Source organism: Triturus cristatus, chromosome 10 (genome assembly GCF_964204655.1).
Source record: "Triturus cristatus chromosome 10, aTriCri1.1, whole genome shotgun sequence".
Taxonomy (NCBI): Eukaryota; Metazoa; Chordata; class Amphibia; order Caudata; family Salamandridae; genus Triturus; species Triturus cristatus.
In genome coordinates this window covers 659350675-659369975 of record NC_140593.1, presented here as the reverse complement: position 1 = coordinate 659369975, position 19301 = coordinate 659350675, and the positions used below count along the sequence as shown (strand labels likewise).

The window sequence follows — 19301 nt, the reverse complement described above, 5'->3', positions numbered from 1 at the left end:
ATTAAAAGAAAAAAAAACATTGACTTAAGAGAGTGTGCTTTCTTTTCCCTATCACTGCACATTCTATGCTCTACACCTAGATTATCTGCTGCCTACACCTCCCCCTACAATGACATCCTTTCACCAGCAACACCACCACGCTCCACAACAAACAGCATCCACCTCTTCCCCACTCTCTACACCCACACATGTACAGCCCCAGAAACCTTTGCTTCTACCTCTCCGCTCCATGCTGCCCGAGTCACCTTTCGAACCAGGAACAGGCAGAGATTTTCCTCACCATCTACCCTAAACTATCCCAGGGTTGGACCTCTAGAACAATGAAATCAGGTCAACGCGCAAACATGGAAAACTCACGGGACATGCCTACACTTTCAAGCAGCTGCCATCAACTCACTTAAACCAAGTCGCATAATATCATAGAGGACATTCATGCACCCAATGCACAAATACGTCTGCCACGTGAAGGTGGACACCTTGGATGACTTTAATATAGTCCAACCCTACAGGTTCTGCAGTCGTACCTCACACCCAAAAAGAACAATTGATGGGCAGAATGTTGCACAATGTCAAACATTCACCTCAGTACCGAGATCTGGGCCTATATCCATCGTTTTTTTGCTCCCCATGCCCTTCTAGTTCAGACCCAGCCATTTGCAAATCAGTCTTGACCTTGTTCCCCATGGGAACAGTCCAGCCCGAACTGCCAGACCAGGTCCTCTGTGGACTGGAAACAAGCATCCTAGGACCGGTTTCAGGGCATCACCCTTCATCAGCCAGGCTAGCTTGCCTCCAATAGCATGGAGAGCATGGGACCCACATCTAGGAATACCTCTACCACTCGGTTGACAAATGCAAAAAGAAGAATTGATGACAGAATGCTGCACAATGGGAAACATTAACCCCAGTACACAAAATCTGGCAAAATCCATCGGTTTTGTTGCTCCCATGCCATTCCAGTTTGCCCAGACGTGGGTCCCAGGCTCACTGTGTCACTGGATTCAAGCTAGCCTGGCTGATATGGGGTGATGCCCCAAAACCGGTCCCAGGATGCTTGTTTCCGGGCCAGGGAGGACTTGGCTTGGCAGTTCGGCCTAGACTGTTTCCATGAGGCACAGGGTCAAGGCTGAGTCGCATCTGGCTGGGTCTAAACTGGGGTGGCATGGTGAGAAAAAGAATGATGGATTTAACCCAGAAACCCACAACTATTGACTGGGGGTGAATGTTTGATTTGCTCTACATTCCGTCCCTCATCTGTTTGTCTTTTGTCGTACCTCACACCGGCCTCAAGATGGAACACTATAGAACATTATCAATTCTTTCGGTACAAAAACAACATGGGTGAGTGATAATGCTGACGATACATGTGGATATTAGTATTCCCTGTTCTCTTTTAACCAAAATGAATGCAAGATTCAAAGAGTGTCTGTCTTAATTGAGGTATCCAGCACAGGATGTGGACTGAAGGCTTCGTAGTCACCAAAAACTGCAAAGGGGGAGGGGGGGGGGGGCTTCAGAGTATCGCACAACAGTCAACTAATGTGGATGAACTGTGTAGGTTCTCTCTCACTAAACTTTTCTTCATCACACTTCAGTGTTGGGACCCAGGATCTGGTAAATTGAGCGTTGCAGACCACAACAGGATCAGATCACCACTCTTGTTACTCATGTACAACAACAAAATGCTTCCCACAATGGTCCAGCCAGCCTTACTAGTAAGAATAGCTTTGAAGTGCTAGCCACTGTAATGGCATGTTAACATTACATTTCTACATGGTGGGTTTAAAACACCCTGCCTTGTGGGCTACAAGGCCTAAATAGGGATGATTTATTAATATTTAAAAAAGGAGCCTTTGGTCTGTTAAAAGGGTATATTTTGACAGGTCAAATTGCAGTATTTACACTGCTACCATCAGGCTACAATGATATGCCCAAATCTGTTTGCATTACCACTGTAATGGATGTCACGATAGGTGCTGCAGTTCACAAGTGGGATTTAACTTCCAGGACCTGGAAGCACTTTGTACCATATACTAGGGATCCATAGGCAAGTACAATATGCCAATGCAATGATGTTTAAAGGGGAAGAACAGGTACTTTACTTCGGGTTAGCGGGAGTAACGTGCACAGAGTTCTAAAGCCATCAAAAACACAGGCTCCAGCAAAAGGCGAAAAATCAGGGGTGACCACACAAAAAAGAAGATTGCTTACACTTCCCTCCAGAGCTTACCATAGCAAGGGTAAATTTGAAACTTGTCAGTACTTACACTCATCAGGTTTGATTTAGCCTAGGCTTTTTAGGGAGGAGTGAGATTAGACCAAACTTTAAAAGGGAATTTACCTTGGGAGAGAAAAGCATCTATCAAGCTACAACATGAAGATTCAAAGACAAGATAATTTTCTCTCAACGTTAGCAAATTGAAGCTCGGGGGAGTAAATGGTCAATTGGAGTTTCCTTATGATAGCGGATAACTATCAGCTATCATCTGGCTGTGTAGGAAGGTGAACTTATCTCTAATGGAAAATGTTTTGTCAGAAAATACTGAGGTGCTTCTCTCAATGGTGTGAGAGGGTAGAAATGAATTTGTTCTATAGCTCACAATGGTGGATTTAATGTGCCAAAAGAGGGGTTGGATACTATTAGATGACTTAGTGATTTGATACCGAATGTATTAAGTTGTTAAAACTGCCAATTTGTGTTCTTTCCTCCTCTTTTTAGTTTGGTAAGGAGGGCATTTTGGTTTTGCCTCATAACACCACAACATCACTGACACACTACACCCACACCAACTCCTTTTATCGACACAGCCACCTTCGACCTACTCCTACACTATACATTTTACACCACCATCTAACCCTCCTCTCACACCCTATGTGACTACCTAGATCCCACACTGCCACCAACATATATTACTGACAGGAACACCAATAACCAACATCGTTTACCACCAATACCCTAAACCCGACACTTCCTCTAAAACAACAGATACTGCCCATAATCTAGTATCTATAGCCCACATCATCACCTAGGCCATAAACCGTCACCTACTCTACATTCTACACCCCAAAACCATACTACACTAACTATACCCTACTCCCACACCACCACAAACTACCACCTACAACACCACTCTTGTACTGTTCTTTCTTAGGACAGGTTTTCCTCACAGTGATTTAATTCTGTACGCCGTACCGGCTGACCCGCCACGTTAAAAATACCTGAAGTATTTTTTCACTGTAAGGAGTTCTTGAAGTAGATTTTTTGTGCAGCATTTAGAAGTGATAGACGAACATGTTCAAGCACATGCTTCAAACCATTTGAGATTCCACTTTTTAGCATTGCGCTCCAAACTCCAGAGTTGGCCAACATCCCACAAAATCTCACAGTTCACGTATCGTTCAGCCAACATAGCTCATTTTAAGCAACATCTTCCAATGTCTTCTCAGTTGTAACAAACGGTCACTGCTCCAGGTATTTCGCTCCTTGGTGCCGAATCCTTTGCGTCTATTGTAGGGCCTTATTCGTGCTACTTCTAGACAGGCTGCCCTACTTAACTGATAGGCAAACTTGTCTTCACTCAGGACCGAAATTCCTCAATTGAGCGTGGCAGCACTAGATCCCAGTGTTAACAGCATCTTCGTGGAGTCCTCTACGAAGTCCAGATAAGGATAAACATTCAAGAGACTGGCTATATCCTAGATGTTACTAAATATAATGGAAGTATGCGTTCAAAAATATATATCAGCCCTATCCAATCCGCAATCAATACCCTCTACCCAAATCCAGCTAGATTGGAAAGAAAAAATAGAAGGTAAAAATGCTGACTTCTTTTAGAAAGTCCAGGTTACACTTGTTTTACACTTATTTCAAATATCTTCATTGTAACAACAGACCGATAGGCTACCATACATCATCTCATGGCACACGCAGCCGTCTATTACAGAGAATCAAGTGATAAAAGTGTACAATAAGCGTTAGCTGTATGATTTACGGCATCTGTAAAATTTGCACCAGCGTATCACACTTCAGGTTAGGATTCGAGTAATCTAAAAGGAGTTACTTTCCACTGCTGCAAAGAACATAACCAAATTGGTTGTTTATCCTAAAATTATTAGAAGTCATAAAAAAATGATTTAGTAACCAATGAATACTGTGCATACATGCCTTGCTCAGGGTAGCTTCAATGGCACCACAACAAAACAAGCTTCCAGTCACCTTCCAGTCTGCAATGACACTCATAGTAAATCACAGTTGCAAGGTTTTGTATCCACCGTGGCCAATCACTAGAGGAAACCAGAGCTAGGCGCCAATAATGCACGCTGTGGGCACATAACTGGCACGAAGTGTTTAGAGCCCAGAGAGAGTCCAAGGCAGTCTTCTGCAATTACAACATTTGTAGATATGCCGTAGAACGCATGAGCGTAGGTAAAAAAGTGAGCAGTTCCACATAAACTGTTTTATTCTTTTCGTGCTTATCTTTCTGTACAAGATAACTATCTTTACAAAACACCTACATAAATACAAAAGTGCATGCTGGGAACCTTCTGCTTGTTTTGTGAATATACAGATGTGTGAGTGCCAGACTGAGGGCATCAACACTTGAGTGTCTGCCCATACACCTGGACATGGAGGAGCCAGGAATTAGATGAGCTGAGGGGGCACTAAACTAGAGAAAAGAGTGTGTCATCCTACTGTACAGTGACTATGAATGGCCAAAGAAGGCAACAAATGGCCATGGAAAGCCATGTGTGGCCACAGGCAGCCTTAACAGGCATCCATGTTAATGGACGACCACTGAAAGACGACTGCCCACACCATAAACGTCACAAACTGTGATTCACATGAATGCCCACGTGTGTTCTTTAGACAACTTATTGTGGAGTACTGCCAATGCATCAGAACTGGACCCTCTAGTGCTCTCTGATGCTTCCACACCCCTTCTGTCTGGGATCCTGGAGTGATCAAAGTGTAGCCTCCTTCACAAAAGGAGTTCTAGAAGATTCTACAGAGCTGGGAGGTCACTCTAGTGTCACTGTATAGGGAAATGCCACATAGAAGGTGTTATCCGTATAGAGTGGGTGTTCAGGATGTTCGGCAGGGTTGACCGGAAGCTACTGATCGATAGGTGGTTGGGCTTCCAACATGGAGTATACATAAGTATTGAACGCAGTGTGGTGCTTGGATTGGTTACATGATTGATGGCAGAGTAGTATGACTGTTGCAATTAGGTGGAAGTAGACAGCCAGGCTGAGAGGAGCCCCTGTCACCCACAGAAAATCAACAGCATAGATTTCTTTAGGGTCACCTCAATATCTGGAAGTTGCCTTGAGGTCTTCTCTGTGCTAATCTGTGCTGTTTCCCAAAGAACTAAATCTAACCAAAGGTGTTCTCCATGCTCCGCTGTTGCCGCACATGGTTGTCTAGCAACCTATAGACAAGGCATATTGTAAAGGTTACAGAACGGCCTCAGGGTTGCATAACCCTTGTATGTTGCTGGAAAGAGCAACATTTGGGGAAATGAAGGTCCTTGTCTGAAGAAATGCAGTGATCCTTCATGAAGATGGCCCGATTATCGAGAACTTGGTTGCGCATGCACTGATCCCATCATGGAATTGATAGGAAGGTCAGGTGAGTAGTAGAGTCATCTCCACCCTTCCCCCATACTCCCATCCAAAAGTAAGCTTTCTTTATTTTTGTTTGTTGAACCCATAGAGAAGAGGGCAGTGCAACAGATTCTATCTTGTCCCTGTAGTTAAAGCCATACCTCGCACAGCAGTACGCTCTACTTAAAGCACATTTCAAAAACAACAACAAAAGATTTACTAAGCAATATTGTCAGTGGTGTGCTGATGCACGCACTTGAGTGAGGTGAGTGCACACAGTTTCTCACCTTTGGCTACTGCGCAAACATTATTTGCAGTCTCACTGCTGACAGCTTTAGCCACCTGTCACATACAGCATTGCAACCAATAGTTTAACATATATTTTGAGTGTTGTCTGGGTCTGGATGGCTTCTTTATCTATTTCAATTCCCTGCTCCTGAATGTATGGCTTTTCTTCCTGTTCTTAGGTTATTTCCTACCCTGGTGCATTCAGTTTTCTCCTTTGTTTTTGACTTGTTGAGTGTATTCTTCCACAGCTGATGTCAGCAATCTTTTTTTGTGCGGGTGATCTGATTTAGCAATCGATAGGCATTCATGTGTGCCCTCTCCGCATACCCCTGGTGCTGTCTGATAGGCTAGAAGGTGAAATGAAGGAAGACTTCTGAAGGGGTCCACTCAGGGGCGGCTCCTTCGTTAAAATGGAGGAGCTTCGCCCCACTGAAATGCCCCAAGAGATACAAAATAAAATGGTAATGAAGAGAATCCATTATCAGTTTATTTTTCCTCACTGTATGAAAGTGCTCACTTTGGTATGGCTACCCCACACTTTTTGCCACACTATGAATGCAACTTTGACTGAATGTACTAACCAGGTTCCCAGTGCCTGTGTTCTTTCCCAAAACTGTATCTTTGTTTCCACAACTCGCACAACTCTGGCCCACATTTAAGTCCCTTGTAAAAGGTACCAGTGGTACCCCAAGGGCCTTGTGACAAGAGAGGGTCTCTAAGGGAAGCAGCGTGTATTATGCCACCCTCAGAGACCCCTCACAAAACATATGCACACTGCCACTGCAGCCTGCGTGTTGTGGTGCAAGTCAAAGTAAAGAGTCGACCTTGCACACATCCCTGTGTGCCAGGCCTGCCAGCGGCATAGGTATGTCACACCTACAGCAAGACCTAGAGCCCTAAGGCAGGGTGCACTATACCTCTGATGAGGGAATAACTGCATGAGCAGATATACCCCTATAGGCATTATAGGTGCTTAGTGAAGCCATAACGAGTACATGGGCCGGGAGCTTGTCAATACCAGTTCCAAAGCTCTGTGATGGCTTCCCTGAATCCCAAGATGTTTGGTATCAAACTTCTCAGATTAATGAGCCCACACTGATGCCAGTGTTGAGTTCATTATTAAATGCACTCAGGGCACCACCCAAACCTACCTAACCAATAGTGTGTATCTGACTGGTCTGCACCAGCCTGCCATTTCCAGAGTGTTTCTGACCCCACCTAACATGGAAGCCTTGTGCTCTTGTGGGTCAGAAACAAAAGCATGCTCTGGGTGGAGGTGCTTCAGACCTACCCCAAAGCAGGAACAGCGTTCAAGGGCAGTGAACCTCAAAGGATTCCGAACCTTTGTTATGCAAGCCGGGGCCTCTCCAGCTAGTGAATATGCCTGCCCCCTGACCAAGCTCCACTTTTGCCAGCAAGGTCGGCAGGAAAATTAGTAAGCAGGAAAGGTGTGTCCCCTCTCAGCTAGGACCACCCCTAAGGTGTCATGAGCTGAAGTGATACCCTCCTTTGAAAATTCTCTATATTGGTTGTGAGGATTTTAGCCAATAGGATTAGGGGTATGCCCCCTCCCCAAAGGGAGTGGACATACAAAGGTTGTAGTGACCCTTAAGGTAAGTAGCCCATTGGCTACTACCCGCCATTACCTGCAACACCCCTAAATTGTGTATTTAGGGGCACCCCTGAAACTTGATCCTCAGTACTCTGGTAACCTAAAGAAGAAGGACGGAAGAGCAGTGCCAGCAGTGAAGCCTCAAGACGACAACTGACTTAGCCCCAGCCCAACCGGCCTGTCTGCAGTCCTCGAAGAAACCTGCGCCAATAAGCGACTCGTCCAGCAGGCCCAGTGACCTCCACAACCCTGGGAGGACTGCCTGCCTTCCCTAAAGACCAAGAACTCCTGAAGGCAGTGGCCCTGTCAACAAAGAACCCCACAAGAAGAGCTCCAGTGCCCTGCTGAACCGCCCAACCAGACCCCCGGACCTACCTCTGCACCGGACGCCTCTGACCCGAGTTGAAGTGGCCCACCGGTCCTAAGAAGGTTCCCCAGTGGTCCTGAGATTGAATCCACCCCAGAGTGACCTATCCTGGACTCCACTACCACGCCTGCAGCCTGAACATGAAGGGTCCCCCGACAGCAACCGGCTACGGTAAGACTTATCCGACGTCCAAAGACACTACTGCACCCGCAGCCTACCGGCCTTTGGGAGCTCGTCAGACATTGTCTCCGAGTTCTTCAGCACCCCAGCTTACCTCCAGAGCCACTGGTTCCCTTCCCTCAGACTCCTGGTCAGAGCCTGCAACCTTTGCTGGTCCTAAAGCCCAAAGATTGACCCCAAACTCCGATTTTACTTACCTGCAACCGTCTACAGTGACTAACATTGGGCCCCAGTGACCGAATTTGACCTCTGCACCCGGCCACCCCAATGCTGTTGGTGGTGCAGTCTCTACATTTACCTGACCCTTGCCAAGTGTTGGTCCTAGAAACCGAAGACTGGAATTTTAAGTTGTGTACTTCCTTGTGAAATTACAACATTGTTTTTCCATCATAGGTTAACACTGAACTGTTTGAGAAATGCATGTGTCAATTTTTTATACTTAAAAATTGTGATATTGCAAAACGTATTTTACTGCAACTAAGTATAATTGGTTCTAAGTAATAAACATACAAAAAGTACATACAGATGGTTTTGATGCATGTTAAATTGACAAATAGGCTCATGAACAGTATGTATCAACAAAAGTTGACCCAGTCTGGGCGCGCAGTAGTTACTTGGCTGGCTCCAACGGGCTAAATGATTACATTTGATCACAGTCTCCCCACTTATGTATGGATCTAGTCGTATTCACTTTTTAACAAACACTGTTGCATCTTTATCCTTCCAGCATTACCTGAATGTTCAGTCTTACTATTCTTATGTATAAATATGCCTATTATAGGAACAGAAAGATTCTAATGTGCTATGCTACTTCATACATTAAACAGTAGGATCCTTACCTTCATCCGGCTTGTTTTCGATCAGTCGGCTACTGTTCCCAGATTCCTCCGTGGATGCAGACATCTTGCCGCCATGCCATGTATCCTGGGTTCTCAAGACTGTAGTAGGAGAAGCCTGATCAGCCCGGGAAAAGGATCGGGCCCGTTCCATCATAGACTGCAGGCTGACTTTTGAAGCAGGTTCCACAATGGCAGGTTTGGGCAGCAGTGGTGTAAGTCCAGAAAATGTGGCAGGAGGTGACGTCTGGATCACCTGAGCTGATGATCCTTGGTGAAACCGGCGTTCTTCCGGAGGGGACAGTGGTGGAGTCAGGCTCAAGCTAAGAGGAAGGGTGTCTGGAATTCTTACCATATCACTAGTAGCAAAAATGTCCCTTGGGGTTCCTGCTGGAGATTCATGGGTTGTAGATGAAGGATTCAGTGGGCCTGAATTCACATGGGGCCCGACCTTCAGTTGGGTTCTTGGTAATGGTTTGGGGGTCACATGTACCTCAGAGACCAAGTTTTGGCATTCTGCGGGCTTCACCAAGAATCCGTCCAAACTGATAGGAAATCTTGGTATCCTGGCGGGCTGTGGATACGCTGGTCTGACAAATGGTGGAGGAGTGGCCTGATCCTGTCGCCCATTTCCATGAGGTGGTGAAGAGGAAGAGGATGATGAGGAAGAGAAAGATGGCTCTCTGCTGATGGGCTTGCTGAATATTGGTGCAGAGCCCTGTGATGGGGAGCCCCAACCTGTTGGAGAAGGATAAGCATCGTTTGGGGATGGTATTAGATCATGTCCCTGATCCTCTGCAATGTGGAGGTCCAAGGAAGGCAAGGAACTATGGTTAACGGCATCACGTGCTGCAGGCCGTACTGCTGGCCGCTCCACCTCCGAGCGAAAAACACTCCCATGGGAGGAAGAGAATTTTTTCATGACGGGACTGGATATCCGGGCAATTCTGATGCCTGGTTCGTACATTCCCACGGGCAGCTGGGATGGACGCTGGGGGGTGACCATCTTACTGACAGGCTGCCATTCCAGGCTGGAGGTGGAGCTGTGGAGGCTCTCGCTGTCACTACCTGGTCCAGACGAAGAGAATCCATTTGGCTGCAGGCGGGTCTGGAATGATGAAACACGTGTTAGGCTAGCATGGGCATTCCCGTTGCTCTTTGCCGTCTGAATGGTGCCTCTGTTGAAGGATAGGCTGCTGCCGATGCGGCTCTTCTGGGCAGGGATGTGGCTGGGGTTGGAACCGATACGGATGTGAGATTGGTAGAGGGGCAGGTGCGGCCCTGGAGATATTCGACTATCACCATTGCTTCGAATGACCATTCCCGGGGAGGTGGGGCTGAAGGGAGAGCTCAGTGGGGAGGAGGGTGAAAACGCCGGTAGGTCATCCACGTCCTCCATGTCAAAAGACCTCTTCAGAGCTGCGGAAAGAAAGAAATATGGGAGTCATTACCAAAGGAGAACACTTTTAAGCCACTCAACAGAAAGCAGGTGAGAGAGAAACACCATCCCCACTCCCACTATATTCTCTTGGTTCTCGGTCTACTTGGCTATGTCTGCATGCTTTTTATTCCTGCCCTACTATTCTTGCTCCTCTTTCTTCGAATTGACACTTGATTGGCTCTATGAAAGGCCCAAACAAAGCGCTGCCCAACATTTGGCTTGCTCCTCACAAAACTCGACCATTTACAAGCAACACTTGACCAGCTCATGTGCACATTTCGTCACACTTGCCCAGCACCATACTTGCCAAACTTACATAGCCATTTACATAGCTTCACGGGATACATTCCCGGCTTCAAAACATATTGCCCGGCTTTGCATGAAACTTTGCAGCAGATCACATTTTAGTTTATTTGTGGATACACAAAAATGCTGTTTAAACATCACAGTTTGCATGGATTACATTCATTTAGCTTTTTTCTGCGATTGATATACAATGTGACATGGTCCGAACCACGTGGAAATATTATTAATCAACCCAATGTTTTTCTAAGTTTGGGCTCTTTTCTAGAAAGCAAATCATATCTCTGGTGTAGTTGTCCGAAGCGCTATCACTTGATTCTGCAGCGTTATCACTTGATTCCGCAGTAAGTACCAGGATTAGTTGACAGTTGGCCAGTGTCTGTCTACTTTTTGGTTCAGGCCCTATGTTGTGTGCTACATTTCAATTTTCCTCAGAACTTTCTATTAATACTATCTTCTTTTATTCATTTGTGCCTTTTGGGCTGATTGTATTATTGTGAGTCAATGTGTCCAACTATGTGATTTAGTTGACTGGATTGTTTTGTAAAATTGTGATTATATACTCTTGGTTCTTTTAATCACGTTATTATCTGTACATTGGGAATATCCACGTCCTGATGTAGGCAACTAGTAATTACTGGCAAGGTGAACATACCATGACTTGTAAAGGACTGAAATGACTTTAATATTTGTTCTGTTCAATCATAATCTGGTTATTTATGCTGGGGCTGTTCAATATTTTAATTTCACGAGATTACCATGTCCTTCCTTTACAACTTGTTGCAGATTACAAATGTACGGTGGGTAATTGATTTTTCCTTGGTATTTTATTTTGGGATCAATGTATGGACGATTGTGGTTGTTCCGAAATTATGGAATAAAACATGTTCTATATTTTGTGAATATTGCTCTATGATCCCGTGTTGTCTGTAGTCTATCTATTGAGTTGGGTGTTAGCAAAAGGTACAGGCTGATTTAACTCTTTCGGTTCCAGTTAGAATGTATAAAAGGAAAATAATTGGAATTTTCCATTTCTTCCTGGTTTTTTATAGATTGAACGAATTCTCCTACTGGGCATCTTTTTAATTCTGTCTCTCTAATGCCTCCCCCTCCCCGCCCCAGACATGTTGGAATTCATTGAGTTGAGCAATGCTGTGCAAGACTGTGCAATCCTGCATGCAAAACACCCGACAAGCCAGTCAACACGTAAACCTTGTGCCTGCTTGAAAAGTATCCTGTTTTTATAGTCATTGGAAGCGATGTAGATCCTTGGTTAACACGTGGCGACCATGGATATCCAAGGTTTAGGCTTCTTTTGAATGTAAATTGAATATTGATGGTTCCATTTGAGCTGGAGACACCACATGCCAGTGAGGGTGGGCACTATAGGGGGTACACGAGACTGACTGCGCCTGCTGTGTGTGGTGACTGGGTGGTTAGGAGTCTGCTTTCACCTGGAGGACTTCGAGCTCAGGGGTAGCTGCACTTGTCCCGTTCAAAAGTCAGTTTCAAGTGGGACAAAAAAGCAGTGTTCTTTTGGTCTGATGGGCAGACTTTGTTTTGAGTCCAGGCCTGTTGAGGCTTGGGTGTGTCAGAGAGAATGCCTATCGCAGATCTAAAAGAAGGTCTCCCCTATCTCATAGGGTGCTACCGCCCTGGTCTGGAGAATACATCACAGAATACATTTTTCAGTACCAATATGAAAGCCGTACTGGAACCATTAGCCAAGACACCATAGAAAAGACAAAAATAATCCAATTCCCACGTTATTTTAACATTTAATGTTAGTAATATGTGTTTTCATAATGAATCTTTTTCCTATTAGTATCACTGTAAATAAAAAGTGTCACTGATCTGTCAGATCCCATCTGGGGTGGGGGGTGGGGGGGGGGCAACAGGGCACGCGGTAATCAACCCTTTGTACGCGGCTTTTAGTCCGCATACCATTACTACGCAAGCGTTACTATGCTTGCGATGTAACAACGCGTACCATTACTACGCAAGTTGTTACATTGCAAGCATTGTTAGAACGCATGCGTTGTAATGGCTGGCTACCCACATCGTTGTTTGGAAAAAAAGCTGCTTCTGTTTCCAAACAAGGACGTGTAGCGCGGACGACGCATAAGAAAGGAGAATAGAGGAACCACGCTTTACTGAGAAGAGAGGGGCCACGAGGTAAGTGGGGCTGTGTAGTTTTTAGGGTTGCGCAGGGGGTAGTTTTTTAGGTTGTAGGGTTGTGTTTGTGTAGTGTAGAGTAGTGTATTTGGGTTTAGGGTAGGTTCGGGGTCGTGAAGGGTAGGGTTTGGGAGTAGGGACAGGACTGGGGGTCGGGGAGGGATGTGGAGGGGGTAGTGTTTTAGTGTTTATGGCAGTGTTGTGGTGTTTGAGTAGGGTAGTGGTTTAGGGAAGTGTAGGGGGCGTGCAGGGTAGTGTTTGAGTATAGGGAGCGGACTGGGGGTAGGCGGAGGGACTTACAGGGGGTAGTGATTTAGGGTTTAGTGTAGTGCTGTGGAGTTTGTGTAGGGTAGAGTTCTAGGGTTTAGGGTAGTTTCGTTGGTGGACGTGCAGGGTAGGGTTTGAGTGTAGGGACAGGAGTGGGGGAAGGGAAAGGTCATGCAGGGGGTAGTGGTTTAGGGTAGTGGTGTGGTGTTTGTGTAGTGTAGGGTAGTGTTTTAGGGTTTAGGGTAGTGTTGGGGGGGTTGTGCAGGGTAGTGTTAGAGTGTAGGGTCCAGACTGGGGGGTCGTGTTTAAAGTAGTGTAGTGGTGTTTGAGTAGTGTAGAGTAGTGTAGTGTTAGAGGGTTTGGGTAGTGTCAATAAACGTTGTAGTGGTATGCGCAGTAATTTAATGCAGTGTAAAAGCATTTTTAGTTAATTTCTAAGCAGTTGCGTTTTAAAAGCATGCAAAGTAAAACTTGCGAAGTAAGGCCATTTACTAAGTAAAAACCTCGTAATAAAAACATGTGAACTAATGGTTTGCGAAGTAAGGACATACATTCGGGCTTGCAGGGGCTACTGGCACAACCGTGTTGGTGGGGTCCTTCGCCTGCTGGGTGCTAGGGTCCATCCCAGTGAGGCGGTGGAAACTGGGCCAAGTACCCTCTCTGCACACATGACTCTCAGGGTATCAAGGGCGAGCAGTCAAAGGCTTCTCGCAGAGATAGTAAGAGTTGCAGAGACTCAGAATCCAAACAATGGATGCATTATCTTATTGTCCAGTCCTGGGCTCGTCTTAGTAAAAAAAAGAAGCGATTTAATATCACAGCAAAATGTAATACTCTACACGGTAATAAAGGCTTACCCACATGGTTGCAGAAACTCCTCTATGGGACTCCAGTCAAATACCACAATTATCACTTGCTCTAAAAGAGGCTTAATACAGCTCCTATGGTGCCCACAATATCAATAATGATTGGGCAGCTATAAAAGATCCTGGGCAAGAATCAGGCAGCGGTGCAAGTTCATTATTCAGTTGCGCAAGGAACTATCGTGCTTGGCAGCTTATAGGCCACTTTTTCGGATCTTAAGCAAAATGGCTCACACTGGCCGCCATTAATCTCCCTAATGTGCAGCCTTACCCGTTGGAGTGCAAGATACTATCGCTCAGTCTTTCAGGCTTCGCGTTACCTGTCCTCATAAGCGGCACAGGATTGCTGGCAGGCAGCAGTCAGTCTCTAGGATATTGCTGCTGGGAATGAACAGCGCAGTAGGCGTTAGCAGTTGCCGCCCCCAGCCCGTTGGGGCTGTCCCCCACTAGAGCAATGTTGTCAGCACGTCGAGGCAGAGGCAGAACAAGTCCTTCTGTTCAGGCTGCAACAATCCCAGATGGCATGCGGTCACTTGGGGATTGTTGGTGCTGATCACAATTTGTAACAGGAATCACACATGGAGGTTGGGAGACCCTTCATAGCTTGGGTCAGTACAGGGACGCGCCCAGTACAAGTCTGCTCTCAGTACAAGATGGAGGCTACACTCCCAATACAAGACGGTTCTTCTATGTGCTCCACACAGGGCTTCTCCTTCTGGGCAGTCTCTCCTCCTGCAAGGCCAGCCTCCCTCTTCCCACTCTAATAAGGCAGACTCCAAGGCAGATCCACAGCTCTCCAGCAAGTTGTGCAGTCTTCAGTTGATGCCCCCTTACATCTGGGAGAGTGGCTGTCAGGTACCAGCCCTGGATTAAAGTCACTCTTTGAGTACTCTGCAGAGCTTTGCCTTTCTTGGCCAAGAGGAACTTGTAAATGGAAACAAATGGGATGGGGTGGTTTCAAATCCCACCTTTATACTCATTTTCCAGACAAGGATGTTCATTCTTAAGGTGGTTCCTTTTCGATGTTCATTTTCAAGCTGCCGTGCAGATCCAGTTCCTGTGCAAGGTGATGGCTTAAACAGTATGCAGTGATGATGATGGCTTCAAGCTGCGGTGCCCAAAACATATCCACGATGAAGAGTGAAGACTCTGCGCCTAGGTGTTATCTGCCTTCTTGAAGTAGCCATCAAGAAAAGAGAAACGGGTAGGCCCTGCCTAGAAACTTCCTTACCCTTAATAACAAAGGGTGCTAACTCATCTCCACTCAGCTCCAGGAAGGCAAGAAATAGACTTCCACTGTTTGGGGAAGGTGTATCTCATTCTCCACCTTGTGCCATGTCAAACCAGGGGCAATCCAAAATGGATCCAGCTGGTTCAAGCAATCATACTGTCACCACAACACAGTCTTGCTACCGTCCGTACCTTACATGGATGCACTCAGAATGCACATGGGATGTCAGCTCAAGGGTCTACTGTCATATCTTAAAAAATGTATATAAGTAGGGCCAATAGGCACAGTTTGCCTCCTGAACCTGGAAAATTGTTCAGTACAATTAATCCACAAAAATGAGTATTCTGTCAACACGCTTCATGACAACATTCCAGGACATGTACAGTAGTCCTATGTCATTATAGAGAGTAAGCTTTGTGGGCTGCTCCAGGAGCAGGACTTTGGATTCACCATGGACAGGCAAAAGCCTCAGTACACACACTTTACTAGCATGTCAATTGTTCCAGCAAAAGGTAAGTATACCAGTTGTAGATGCAGTAGGGTCACACCCAGATTACCATGCCTAGGGCATTCTCATCCCAACACCATCTCAATGACCCTCAGCTTATTGTTTTCTATTATAGTGTTTGGCATTTGTAGAGCACATTCCTACCCCTTGCAAGGTCCACTGCACTCAAGTTTATTGAACTCAGAAGAATCGAAAGCCAAGTTGTCCCTTTCAGTCTTCAAACCCATCACCTACAGGATGTGCACATATCTCTCAGAAAGTGAATATGAGAGTGAGTGAGTGAGTGAGAGAGTGAGAGAGTGAGTGAGTGAGTGAGCGAGTGAGCGAGTGAGCGAGTGAGCGAGTGAGCGAGTGAGCGAGTGAGCGAGTGAGCGAGTGAGCGAGTGAGTCTCCCCCCCCAAGCATTAGGAAACATCTACCGGAGTGGTAAGCAGAGTGTATCTGTTTTTCAGCTAATATCGGTGGGTAATGTGTGGGGGACATCTTTGCCAGTAGGTACTTCTGTGTCAGGTATTTCCATGTAGCGGTATGTACTGGGTGAGAGCATCTGAGAGTGGCAGCAGGTCCTGGGGTGGATAGTATCAGTACAACAGAAATTACTGGATGGAAGTGGATATTGCATGATATTACAAACGGGTAGATATCTCTGCTGCAATGTGCTAGCATTTCTGTATAGCGGTAAGTACTGATGGTGAGGTGGACTCTGTATAGCAGCAGGTACAGAGTTGGGATTGTACATGTTTGTGGGACCGAGTACTTTCGTGAGATCATCTGTAAGGCAGAAGGTATTGTGGTGACTGGTATCACGTCTCTATACAAGCAGGTACCTGGGGTGGGAGAGTACCTGTATGGCTGCAGGTACGGCAGTGTATGAACACAAATGATGGCGGCAGATACTGGGACGACAGTACCATTGCTATGAGTAAGCACATTGTTGTGATCTACAATCCAGAATGATAGGGATGTCATAGAATGGAGTGATGCATCGGATGATGATCACTCATTCCAGGGGGCGAGAGGAAGCGGAGCTGGGAGAGCGATAGTTGGTGCTGTACTCTTGATCTGGTTCTGCCAATAAACATCTTACTACAATCCTCCAGGTGGAAAGATCTTTTATTACACACATGCTGGGTGTGAGTCAGGAACATGGTACTGTAATGACGGTCTCGGTGCACATGGCAGCAGGTAATGGAATGGGAGTCCTTTGTGTGGTAGGGAGTACTGATGTGGGAAAGATACAAATGTTTCCCATAATACATGTGGTCTGGGTGGCTCTCTGTAAGGCATGAGGTACTGAGGCGAGAGGTGCTGGCTGCAATTTACTGGGCTGCATGGGCATCGATGCTGGATACCAGCAGGTACTTGGTGGGGGTGGGGGGGGGGTAATGTGTGGTGCAGATCTGTCAAGTTTCCCATTTCTATGCACGAGTAGCTCATCAAATCAGATTATTTTCTTTGCATTCTGGGACTTGCAGTGTTTTTGATCCGGTTATACTATACAAGTATCAGAATTAAAAGGGGCAAAAAAACATGGTCTAGAAGCAGGAATCCTGAGAGCACTGCAGGGGTAGAAGGGCATCTGTACAGCACTGCCTGCTGGTGGGAATGTGTGATACAGCAATATGCAAACATCATCGGTTAGGGGCGAGTATTGCTAGGGAGAAGTGGGAATGTTATGAGGACTTTTACTGCGAAAGTTAGTTGTGTATTCTTACAGCAGAAGGGTAAAGTTGAGTTTAGACATTTGAAAAGGGTGTAAGGGGGTTGGGTCTTACGATGTGGTCTTTCATATGTTCCCTTATTTTTTGGGGAGCTGGATTAAGTCTACGTCAGACCCTTTAAAGCCTGGCCTGGGCAAAGGATACGGCTGTCAGTTTAACTCCCCTCCAGCCAGCGCCTGCCAAGGGCAGCATTCTGGGGGGCTAGTAATTGGACCTGGCGCACACAGCATAACTGTACACCAACTCAGTAGCGGTGCGGCCATTGGGGCGGTGGGGTGACGCCCCACTACCCACTCACACAATCACAGCACACTCAACAAACAAGTCAAAGACTCGTGAGACGCTCTCAATATAAGACGCCTACATAATGTGATGGCCCGGAGGAACTACATTGAGGAGGATGCAGCAGTGCTCTCCCTGGATGCCTCAATGGCATTTGACTCCATAGAATGGCCATATCTATTTGAAGTGCTGGAAAGGGTGAGACTGGGCCCGAAATTCATAGCGTGGGTAAAGCTTCTATACACAGAGGTGCTGGGACAAGTGAGGGTTAATAGTTATACATCTCGAACATTCCAGCTGAGGAGAGCTACTAGGCAGGGCTGCCCGCTTTCCCCGCTGATATTTTCGCTTTTGCTGGAACCCCTTGAGGCCTGGGTTCACAGGGATGTGATGGTGAAGGGGTTGCGGTGGGCAGACGGGGTGGAAGATCGCATCTCCTTATACGCCGATGACATACTGTTATACCTAGCCTCCCCGTATAAATCAATCAGAGTAGTACTTGACATTTTCACAAATTTTGGTAGGTACTCGGGGTATGCGATCAATTGGCACAAGTCGGTATTGTTTATGCTGAGGGGACGGGTCCCCCGACTCCCGGCTAATTGCACGGTGGCGGTAGCAGAGGAGGGGTTTCAATATCTCGGGGTTTTCATCACATCAGACCCAATCTGCTTCTACAGATCCAATCTGGACCCCCCTTGGCTCGGCTACGAGTGGACGTGAAGCACTGGAGATCTCTGCCTTTAACATTGGTGGGGCGTGCTGCACTCTTTAAAATGCTGGCCCTTCCTCGTTTGTTATACATACTCCAAAATTGTCCACATAAAGTCCCAGACTCGTACTTTAGGGCGCTTGAAGGAGAAATCCGAACGCTGTTGTGGGATGGGAAGGCCCCCAGGATAGCATTGAAGAAACTGACCAAAGGTTGGTATTATGGAGGCATGGCTCTCCCAGACCTGCAACTATACTATTAGGCAGCGCAGCTGGTGACCGTTAACCACTGGCTATATCGCTCACCAGGCGACCCAGCGTATGCTCTCGACTGCTACCAAACTGATGGTTCTGGATATCTGGGGGCCCTATACGCCAGTGATAGGAAGAGTAGAGGGAATTTTTTTGGACCAACCCAGCATACACTGGAGATAGGGTATGTAGCTAATGCTAGACTGGGATGGGCGGGAGCTCTTTCACAGGTGACACCGTTATGGTACACCCAGAAGTTGGGCATGCTATGCTATCAGCCCGGCTTCGACAAATGGGACCTAATTGGTATCTCCGCGGTGAAGGATTTGGTGAAGAAGGGAGCCATGCTTACATTTGGGGACCTTCAGAGGCAATATCACCTGGCTCAGGGGGAACAGTATAGGTATTTACAAATCAGCCATGCGGTACGGGCGGCCTTTCCGTCCCTCAAAGATATACCATACTCGTCCCCACTAGAGGACTGACAGTTGGACGGGCCCCTCGTTACAAAGGCGATATCCCTGACTTACGAGAAGCTAAGCAATAACCTACCGAACACATTTCCAAAACTCAGAGAGCGATGGCAGGAGGACCTAGGCCCGATAGATGAGGAAGATTGGCAGTCGGCTCTCATGTCCCCCCGAGAGGCGGCCATTACCC

The 19301-nt window shown here is 46.6% G+C and overlaps 1 protein-coding gene across 3 annotated transcripts in view; it reads right to left on the bottom strand.

Moving 5' to 3' along the window:
• Nucleotides 1-19301, bottom strand: part of LOC146789869 (uncharacterized) — a 575088-nt gene that overhangs the window by 428251 nt on the left and 127536 nt on the right. For all 3 annotated transcript variants that reach the window (XM_085632224.1, XM_085632225.1, XM_085632226.1), the window contains one exon: nt 8891-10306. In XM_085632224.1, coding sequence (XP_085488350.1) covers nt 8891-10306 — 1416 coding nt within the window. The remainder of the gene's footprint in view (nt 1-8890; nt 10307-19301) is intronic.